Source organism: Callospermophilus lateralis, chromosome 11, assembly GCF_048772815.1.
Source record: "Callospermophilus lateralis isolate mCalLat2 chromosome 11, mCalLat2.hap1, whole genome shotgun sequence".
Classification (NCBI taxonomy): Eukaryota; Metazoa; Chordata; class Mammalia; order Rodentia; family Sciuridae; genus Callospermophilus; species Callospermophilus lateralis.
The window spans coordinates 19,905,366-19,916,111 of record NC_135315.1 but is presented as its reverse complement, the minus strand read 5'-3'; the positions used below and the strand labels follow the sequence as shown (position 1 = coordinate 19,916,111).

The 10,746-nt window shown below is 39.6% G+C and overlaps 1 protein-coding gene across 3 annotated transcripts in view; it reads left to right on the top strand.

Moving 5' to 3' along the window:
* Positions 1-1,105: 1,105 nt before the first annotated feature.
* Atp6v0a1 (ATPase H+ transporting V0 subunit a1) overlaps positions 1,106-10,746 on the top strand; it is a 57,683-nt gene continuing 48,042 nt past the window's right edge. For 2 of the 3 annotated variants that reach the window (XM_076871194.1, XM_076871193.1), the window contains exons 1-2: positions 1,106-1,186; positions 3,379-3,539. In XM_076871194.1, coding sequence (XP_076727309.1) covers positions 3,423-3,539 — 117 coding nt within the window. In that variant the 5' untranslated portion in view covers positions 1,106-1,186; positions 3,379-3,422. Of the gene's footprint in view, positions 1,187-3,378; positions 3,540-10,746 lie in introns of those variants that run through there. The other variant, XM_076871195.1, reaches the window with a different exon arrangement.

Here is a 10,746-nt window from a genome sequence, read left to right as displayed (position 1 = left end):
CTTTGAAAAGGGCGTTTTAAAAAATAATAGGCATCATTTTACATTAAAAAACATAATTCTAACAAATTTGAGGAACTGAAAATCCCTAAGCGGTCAAAGTGATTGAAGAAATAACTTTCACAACATATGTTCTTCTGATGTGTTTCCAATTACTTTGAGAAAAATAAACCCTGGGTGGTTGCTGGAACAAATGGACCATGTATTATTATTATTATTTTTTTTAGTGGTGCTGGGATTTGAACCTAGGGCTTCACATAGTGGTGGACAAGGACTCCACCACTGAGCTGCATTCCCAGTCTAGATGTGTACTTCCCATATTTAAGTAGACTCTTAACGCTCTACTAAAAAAATCTACATTAAGCAATTCAACCTCAGTATGGGGCACAAAAAGTTCTTTAAAAAAAAGAACAATAACTTTTATTTTTTGTTTGCTTCTATATATATATATATATATATATATATATATATATATATATATATATATATTATATACATATATATTTCAGTTATAGATGGACACAATACCTTTATTTATTTATTTTTGTGAGATGCTGAGGATTGAACCCAGGAGGCAAGCACTTTACCACTGAGCCACAATCCCAGCCCTTGTTTGCTTTTTTATGTGGTACTGAGGATCGAATCCAGTGCCTCACTCGTGCTAGGCAAGCCCTCAAAAAGTTCTTAAATCATGTCTCCCTTTCCTTCATGCTACTTCCCTCAAGGAGAAAAAGGTGTGAATCAATCGTCTGCAAAATTAAAAAAAAAAAAGGGCAGTCAGCTTGTCTGAAGGATAAGGGTTAGGGAGAATGGACTCTGAAGGGCTCAGAAACCCAGGGCTCCGAGCACCCGCACCGCTAGCCCTCCTAGTACTCAGCGTCCCCGGCCCCACACCACCCGCGCTGTCAGCTTTGCCCCGGCCCATCTTCACTGCTAGGAATCACAGCGCAGGGACCAAGATGGCGCCACCAGGCTGAGGCTCGTCCGCACCCCAGCGACTCCGCACTGCGGCAGCCCCAGCGAGGCGGCACCCTATTGGTCAATAGCGATGAAGTCATCGTGGAGGCGGGGGCTGGCTGGGGCGCAGGGGCGGGATCTTCTGACGCACGCACGTCGAGGTGCTGCTGCCCGGAGCCGCGGAGGCTGTGAGCTTTCTTGGTTGCGGCGGCGGCTGGGCCGGCAGCCGAAGGTGAGCGGGGGTCATAAGTATAGTGCGTCCGGGAGCGGCCTTCGAGGAACGCAGGAAATCCTTCTAATATCCGCCTTCCTTGTGGAAGGAATTAGCAGGGATCTTGGGGCTCTGAGAGAAAACTGGGAATCATTCCTCACCTTGGGCACTCCTATGGGCAAAGGGACCAGAGATTCACTGTCCTTTGAAAGACCTGAATTACTTCCCCGATTTAAGGAGATAGAGGGACTGAGGGTTTTTGGGGTAGCCAGAAGAATTGTGGGGGGTGCTTGATGAAGGGTCCCCTAGTTTGGGGATTCCTGCCCTTTTTCTCCCTTACCCGGGAGATAGGTGTGCCTGGGTCCAGAGAATTCCTCCTTTCTCACTGGGAAGGAAAAGGAAATGAAGCAGGTGAATAATACCTTGGTGGAAGCCAGGACTGGATGACTGCCGTGAGTTCCTTGGAGGCAGGGCACGAGGGTCGCCTTATTATCTTTTGCAGAATTGCTCTCCATATTTCATTTTGCGACCCAAAGAAACCACTTGGGCCTAACTCGTTTTCTGTTTGACTCTAGAGGGATAGAGATTCTAGGGAGACTTGTGTTCATTAAAGAACAAGAAGAGGGAGGCCACTTATTGGAGGCTATCGTTAATGGCAGCCCCTGAATTATATACTGAGCAGGCATAGTTTTATGTGTTTCGAGGTTGTGGGAATATATCCTTATTAAGCGGGATGGGGTGGGGCTGGTAACAGCTGATTTGGATGATTCAGGTACACACAGTCTTTAAATCAACCCACATAGTCTCTTGAGAAATCCTTTCTTATATTGGAGTGTGTGTGTATGTGTGTGTATGTGTGTGTGTGTGTGTATATGTGTGTGCGTGTGCGTGCGGGCGTGCGAGTTTGCTACCTTGAACATCAAATGCAGAAAGGGTTTTGTCCTTCAGTTTCTCAAAATGTCTCCCAGCTTTCCAGAATAGTGAATCTTCCTTTGATGTCAGTCTCACTTATCCATAGGAAATACGATGACCTTATGGTACTAAAAATAGTGTATGTTTTGCTGCGGTTAGATACTGTAGAGTCCTGTGCTTCACGTTAGCTGATTGAGAGTAAATAATTTCACTTTCAGGACCACTGATAGCGCCAATTGTCTTTCATACCCGGCAAGTGTTTTCCCCAAAAGGAAACATTTATTGGCTTTTGTGTGAGAAAATTTGACTGGAAGAATATAATTATCTCGAAGATGGAGATGAGAAATAGAAAGCTGCAGAGGTGGAAAGCTTTTTCTCTATGGCTTGTTAAAATTGCTTTGTCATTGCAGATGTGTTCCTGTTATGCTTGATTTGATGAGCTTAATATGCAGTCTCTCTTTGTTAGATAATAGTTAATTGGATTCCATAGTGGGGGAATGGTATTTTCAGAGGAGTTTGGAAGGTTAAACCCCTTATATAGCTCCAACTTTAGGATAATGATGGAGCTTTGGCCTAATGTCAGTAGAGGAGAGAAAACTTGTCACAATACAGACGTTTTTTATAAGAGGGCAATCAAGGATTGGGTGTATGGCTCAGTGGTAGAGTGCTTGCGTAGCATGTGTAAGGCTCAAGGTTTGATTCCTAGTCACAAAGGAAATAAAAAAAAAAAATTAAAATTTTCTTCTATTTGTTTCCTGCTCAACAAAACAAAAACTGAGCAGTGTGAAATGTCACTGCCTCATATTATATCCAGGATATTTAAAGAGCTGTTTGGAGTTCCCAGTTCCTGTCTTTAATCCGAATGCATTCTTATGTATTAGGTTGCTCAAAATATTGTCATTTAATCTTGATGTTGACTGCAGAGGATGTGACTTTACATCTGACACTGCAGATGTCAGATTCAGTAACTGCTTTTGCAATTTTCCATTCTTTTTTTTTTTTTTTTTTTTACAGTACTAGAATTTAAGGGTGTTTTTCCATTGAGCTACTTCCCCAGTGCTTTTTATTTTTTGAGATAGGTTCGGGCAAGTTGCTGAGGCTGGTCTTAAACTTTCTCTATCTTCCTGTCTCAGCCTCCATACCAGGCTTCTCTTTTCCATCTTTCTGAGTAAGATATCAAAATAGTTGTTAAAAACCTGTCAGCACCGGCTGAAAGAAATAAAATTCAAAGCAAAAGAGCATCTCCTAGGTATTGTTTTTAGGTGATTTCCAGAGTCATAGCATTTTATCTCTTCCCTCAGGTTGGAACAGAAGCCAGAGACTCAGTTGACTACTTTCTGCAACCATGGGGGAGCTTTTCCGGAGTGAGGAGATGACGCTCGCCCAGCTATTTCTACAGTCAGAAGCTGCTTATTGTTGTGTCAGTGAATTAGGAGAACTTGGAAAGGTTCAGTTTCGTGATGTAAGTAGTTGTGGGGCTGCTTTTTGATTACTACTGTATTCAATTTTTCTTGTCATAGCCAATAACTCTTATCATGAGTGTTTGTTTTTTTATTTTCAAATTATCATTTTAGGCTGGGTGAAATGGTGCATGTCTGCAGATCCAGCTATTTGGGAGGCTGAGGCAAGAGGATTTCAAGTTTGAGGCCAGTCTGGGCAATTTAGTGACCCTGCCTCAAAATAAAGAATACAGAAGACTGTGGATATAGCTCAGTGGTAGACCCTGGGTTCAATTCCTAGTACCCCCTCCCCACCAAAAAAAAAAAAAGAACCGCCTTACTGGTAGAATGTGTGCTTCAAGTTGTCTTTTCAGAGATGAGAATGTTTTGTGCCAATCCTTCCATGCTTTTGCTAGTTCCTCTTTTGAGAAGTATCCTAAACACTCTCAAAGTAATTGTTGGGATGCCAGAAGAGTATACCTACTAGCCCGTTCTAGCATTTTCAAGGTTTTCACTTTGCTTTTGGGTTCTTTAATACACATAGCAAGATATTTTTTAAAAAATTGTTGTCATTCTTCATACAATAGGACTTCTTTAAATAAAAAAAATCGGAGGCATCAGATATAAGGGTATAGCTAAGCACATACCGATAATCCATTATTTTGAGTACTTGGAGATGATATCAAAAGAAAATGGAGGGCTGGGGATGTGGCTCAAGTGGTGGCGCGCTCTCCTGGCATGCTTGCGGCCTGGGTTCGATCCTCAGCACCACATACAAACAAAGATGTTGTGTCCGCCAATAACTAAAAAATAAATATTAAAATTCTCTCTCTCTCTCTCTCTCCCTCTCTCCCTCTCTCCCCCCTCTCTCTCTCTAAAAAAAAAAAAGAAAAAAGAAAAGAAAATGGACAGGCTTGGGGATATAACTTATTAGTAAAGAGACCACTTGCCTAGCATGTGTGAGGCCCTGGGTTCCATCCCCAGCAAACAAACACACGCAAAATGGACAGTCTAAGAGTAAAAAAATGTATGCCCCAAGGGCCTTATAATCTGATAAGGAAGACATAATACACACTGCTAAAAGGAGGGAGAAATTAATAATTCAGTACTCCCAGACTCTGATCCTCCTGTTACATTGGTCTCAAAGCTCCATGTACCTCTCTTTCATAATATTTATTGTGGTCACGATTTTATATTTATCAGTGGGAGTGGGTGATTTAAGTCTTAAATTTTTTTTTTTTTTTAATTTAAGTCTTTCTCTTCTGTTATCTAAGCACCATGAAGACAGGGGCATTCTTTTTGTTCATTAGGGTATTTTATTTTGTACTGGGGTGCTTAACCGTTGAGCCACATGCCCAGCACTTTTTATTTTTTATTTTGAGACAGGGTCTTGCTAAGTTGCTTATGACTTCACTAAATTGCTAAGGTTAGTCTCACATTTGCAATCCTTCCTGCCTTACCTTCCCAGATTGCAGGGATTAAAGGCATGTACCACCATGCCCAGCTCATTATTATCTTTTTTTTTTTTAAATATTTTTTAGTTATACGTGGACACAATATCTTTATTTATTTATTTTTGTTTATTTTTGTGTGGTGCTGAGGATTGAACCCAGTGCCTTATCTGTGTGAGGCAAGTGCTCTGTTACTGAGCCACAACCCCAGCCCTCATTATTATCTTTGATGGCTGTATCCAAGGTACAATCAATATTTGTTGAGACAAATGGATGAATGAAAGAGCAGTGATCACAAAGGGATGGAAGGATCAATATAGGCTTCCTGGAATTAGCAAGCTTTCAAATTCTCAATCTGAGCTGAAATTGGACAAATATAATCCAGTGACTTCATTCTTCATTCTCTTTGAACTATTTTGAACCATTTCTCTTCAACTGTTCTTCTTGATTGATTCCTTTTCTTACTTTTCTGATGGACTTTTTATCTTCTAGCCTTTCTTTGATCCTCCCTGTCCCTACTATAGGTGTCAGTGTTCCCTAAGATCTTTGCTGTCTCTGGGTGTCTCTGACCCCAAAACTTCCTTTATTACTTTTGGTGATCTCTCTAGTCTTATATATTTCATCTTTATTCAGTGAGTCCCAGAATCTGCATCTCTGGCCCTTAGTTCCCAGACACCATCCCTGCTTTTACAATGCTCCAAGATTATTGTCCTCCTGTAATTCTGTTTCTCAAGATCAGTAGATCTAATTCTCAGTACCTTACTTTTTTTTTTTTTAAATAATTTAAAAAAAAATATTTATTTTTTAGTTTTAGGTGGACACAATATCTTTATTTTATTTTTATGTGGTGTTGAAGATCGAACCCAGCACCTTGCACATGCCAGGGGAGCATGCTACCACTTGAGCCACATCCCCAGCCCTCAGTACCTTACTTTTTCACAAACCATTTCAGTATCCATGACTTTCTATGTTCAGTATTTTCTCAAGTTTTGTTTTCTTCTTTTTTTAATGTATATTCATTTACAACAATTTTTGTTGTAAAATTTATTGAGGTACAATTAACATACAGTAAGATTTGCCAATTTGTATGTGTGCATATTATGCTGGGGATTGAACCCAGGGCCTTGTGCATGCTAGAAAATGCTCTACCAACTGAGCAATATCCTCAGCTCTGATTTCTTCTTTTATAAATCTTTTTTTAGTTGTAGATGGACTCAATAACTTTTATTTACTTATTTATTTTTATGTGGTGCTGAGAATCCAACCCAGTGCCTCACACATGCTAGGCAGACCCTTTATCACTGAGCCACAACCCCAGCCCTTCTTCCAGTTTTCTAGACTTGAAACATAAGTGAAACCTGTTTTATACTTAATTTGCATTTTTTTCTCTAGTTCTATTGTGTCTCCTTTCTTTCTTTCTTTTTAAAAATTTTTTGGTAGGGGTGGTACTGGGGATTGAACTCAGGGGCACTCAACCACTGAGCCACATCCCCAGCCTTATTTTGTATTTTTTTTAGAGACAGGGTCTCACTGAGTAGCTTAGCTACTCACCTTGGCTAAGGCTGACTTTGAACTCTAGATCCTCCTGCATCAGCCTGAGGAGCCCTTGGGATTACAAGTGTGCACCGCCATGCCTGGCTCCTTTCTATTATTTTCTATTATCTATTATCTTCTTATCTTTTACTTAAATTGTATTTCAGTCATACAAAGAAAGTATAGAGCCAGGCATGTTGGTGCACGCCTGTAATCTCAACAGTTTCGGAGGTTGAGACAGGAGGATTGCAAGTTTAAGGCCAACCTGGGGAATTTAGTCAGACCCTGTCTCAAAAAGGACTGGAGATGTAGTTCTGTGGTAAAGCCCCCCTGGGTTCAATTCCTGGTATTAAAAAAAAAAAAAAAAGTATAGGTAATAATATAATGAATACTTATTATTCTACTATCTACTTAAGAGGTAAACATTTCTGGCATAAATGAAACCTCCTACAGATCCTTCTTCTATACCATTTCTCTCCCTTCTTCCCCTGAGGTAATCTGTACGGTCATTTTTTCTTATATCATTGTCATGTTCTTTTTAAATTTTGCTACATATTTATGTATAACTAAATAACATGTAGTATAATTTGATTTATTTATGATATGAGGGATTGAACCTAGAGCTTCACACATGCTAGGCAAGTGCTATCCTACTGTATCTATCCTTCAGCAAAAACTTTCTTTTTTCCAATGCTGGAGATTGAACCCAGAAATGCTCTACTACTGAGCTACATCCCTGGCACATTTTGTTTTTTGTTTTGAGATTGAGAACTTGCAACCCTCCTTCCTTAGCCTCCCAAATCGTTGGGATTGCAGATATATACCACAGTGCCTGGTTTGTAATTTTAAAAATTATTTAATAAATAAGTATTTTAAACATTTTTCAATTTTAATTTACAATTCAGCAAAATTTGTTAGCTGTAATTGACATAAGCAACAGCTCTTTGGGGTCTTTTTTTTTTTTTTTTTAATTTGCAGGTTTGGGGCTGGGGTTGTGGCTCAGTGGTAGAGGGCTTGCCTTGCATGTGCGAGACCCTGGGTTCGATCCTCAGCACCACATAAAAAAATAAACAAGTGAAATAAAGGTGTTGTATCCAACTACAACTAAACAATAATATTTTAAAAATTTAAAAAAATTTTGCAGGTTTGTTTTTTTATTAGTTGTAGATGGACATGATACCTTTATTTTATTATTTTTAAAATTTTTTTTAATATTTATTTTTTAGTTTTCGGCGGACACAACATCTTTGTTTGTATGTGGTGCTGAGGATCGAACCCGGGCTGCACGCATGCCAGGCGAGTGCGCTACCGCTTGAGCCACATCCCCAGCCCGATACCTTTATTTTATATATTTATTTTTATGTGGTGCACTGTGTTTCACATGTTAGGCTAGTGTTTACCACTGGGCCACAACCCAACCCTCTTTGGGGTCTTAAATAATTTTTTTTAATATATATTTTTTCTAGTTGTCAGTGGACCTTTATTTTATTTATATGTGGTGCTGAGAACTGAACCCAGTGTCTCACACATTCTAGGCAAGTGCTCTGCCACTGGGCTATAACCCCAACCCCTTAAATATATATGTATTTTTTGTGATTACTAGTTCTTTTTTAGTCTAATTAATTATACATGACCCCTTAAATAATTTTTAAGAGTCTAAACGATCCTGAGACCAAAAAGTTTGAGAACCATTGTCATAGAGAAACTATCACATAGGTATACCCCAAGAATATGTAAGAATCTACTCTATAAAACTGAGAATTAGAATCAATCTAAATGTTCATGAGCAGGAAAAACTATTGATAAACTGTGTATGTGCTTAAAATAACTATACAGGAGTTTAAAGGAGTGAACTAGAGCTACCTATATCAAACATGATCAAATTTCAGAAACAATGTTTTTTGTTTTTTCATATTAGAAGGTGAACCCAAGGCCCCCAGTGTGCTGGGCAAGAGATCTACCATAGATCTACATCTTCAATTCTGTCTCAAATAAATTATGAAAGGGCTGGGAATATAGCTCAATGAAAGAGTGGGGATATAATATGCTCAATGAAAGAGTGTTTGCCTAGTGTGTGAGAAGCCCTGGGTTTTATCTCCAGCACCTACAACAGCAAATTGGAATAAAAAACTGACTATATACTATCAAATAATGTTTTTATGAGCCAGGCATGGTGGCACATGTCTGCTATCCCAGCAACTTGGGAGACTGAGATGAGGATTGCAAGTCGAGGCTAGCCTCAGCAAATTAGCAAGACCCTAGGCAACTTAGTGAGATCCTGTCTCAAAATAAAAAATAAAAAAGGACTGGGGATGTGGCCCAGTGGTAAAGAAGAGTGGCGTGGATTTTTCTTTGATTCTTTCTTTTATTTGATTTTGTGGAGGGAACCTAGGATCTTTCTCATGTTAGGCAAGTGCTGCTGAGCTACATCCAGCCCTGTTTTTACATTTTCTTTTTTGTCTGAATTAATAGAAGATGTATAGATTTCATATCTACTTCATTATTCATTCTATTGTGGTGCGTGCATCATGAGCCTCTGCAAAACTGCACTGAAGGGCTGGGGATGTAGTTCATTGGTAGTGCTTGCCTAGCGTGCTGAAGGTTCTGGGTTCAATCTCCAGCACTGCAAAATAAATAAAAGAAAATTTCACTGAATACTCATGAAAAAATGAGAATGATGTCTTTGTGTTATCTTTGTGCTGCTCTAGGGCTTATAATTAAGAAAGGGCATTGCTGAGTATTGTGTGCATCTTTTTTAGATGTTGTCATAGTGTATTTCCCAATGGAAGTATCTTCCTGGTCACATTCCTATTAGTGCTGTCATTCCACAATTATGTCAAAACTTTTATGTTTAGTCTTAAATTTTCCAATGTGGGGCTGGGGGTGTGGCTCAAGCGGTAGCGCGCTCGCCTGGCATGCGTGCAGCCCGGGTTCGATCCTCAGCACCACATACAAACAAAGATGTTGTGTCCGCCGAGAACTAAAAAATAAATATTGAAAAAAAATTCTCTCTCTCTCTCTCTCTCTCTCTCTCTCTCTCTCTCTCTCGCTCCTAAAAAAAAAAAAAAAAAATTCCAATGTGATGGGTATAAAATGGTATCTTATAGTTTTTAATTTGCTCCGCATTGATACAGTTGATATCTTTTTATCTGTTTGTTTGACATATGGGCTTCCTCTTGCATGAAATATGTGTTCATATCATCTGTTTGGATTGTGTGTGTGTGTGTGTGTGTGTACACCTGGGATTGAGCCCCCATGGGTGCTTTACCACTGAGCCACATCCTTAGCACTTATTTATTTATTAATTTTTGGTACTGGGGATTGAACTCGGGGGCACTCGACCACTGAGTCACATCCTCAGCCCTATTTTGTATTTTATTTAGACAGTCTCACTGAGTTGCTTATTAGCACCTCGCTTTTTGCTGAGGCTGGCTTTGAACTCTTCAATCCTCCTGCCTCAGCCTCCTGAGCTGGGATTACAGCTGAGTGCCACTGTGCTTGGCTCTTTTTTTTTTTAGAGAGAGAGAGAGAGAGAGATAATATTTATTTTTTTTAGCTCTTGGTGGACACATCTTTGTTTGTATGTGGTGCTGAGGATCGAACCCGGGCTGCACGCATGCCAGGTGAGTGCGCTACCACTTGAGCCACATCCCCAGCCCTGCGCTTGGCTCTTAGCCCCCTTTTTTTTTTTTTTAATAAACTTATTTTGTTTATTTATTTTTTTATGTGGTGCTGAGGATTGAACCCAGTGCCTCACACATGCAAGGCAAGTGCACTACTACTGAGCCATAACTCCAACTCCCTCTTAGCCCTTTTTTTGTATTTTATTGGTACCACAAATTGAACCCAGGGATGGTTAACCACTGAGCCACATCCCCAGTTCTTTTTTAGAGACAGGATTTTACTCAGTTGCTAAGTGCTTTGCTAAATTGCTGAGGCTGAGTTTGTATTTGCAGTCCTCTTGACGTCCCTGGGATTATAGGTGTGGACTACTGTATCTGGCTTCATCTGCTTGTTTTTTAGTTGAATTGCTTGACTTTTGCTTATTGACTTTTGGGATTTGTAAAAACAAGTTTTTCATGTATTCTGAATTCTTTACTCCTAATTTCTTCCAGGCTGTGACTTGACTTTTCTTTTTCCTTCATTTATTTGTTTATTTTTTATATTTTGGTACTAGGGACTGAACTCAGGGGAACTTTACTACTGAGCTACATTCCTAGCCCTTTTTAATTTTTAAATCAAACCT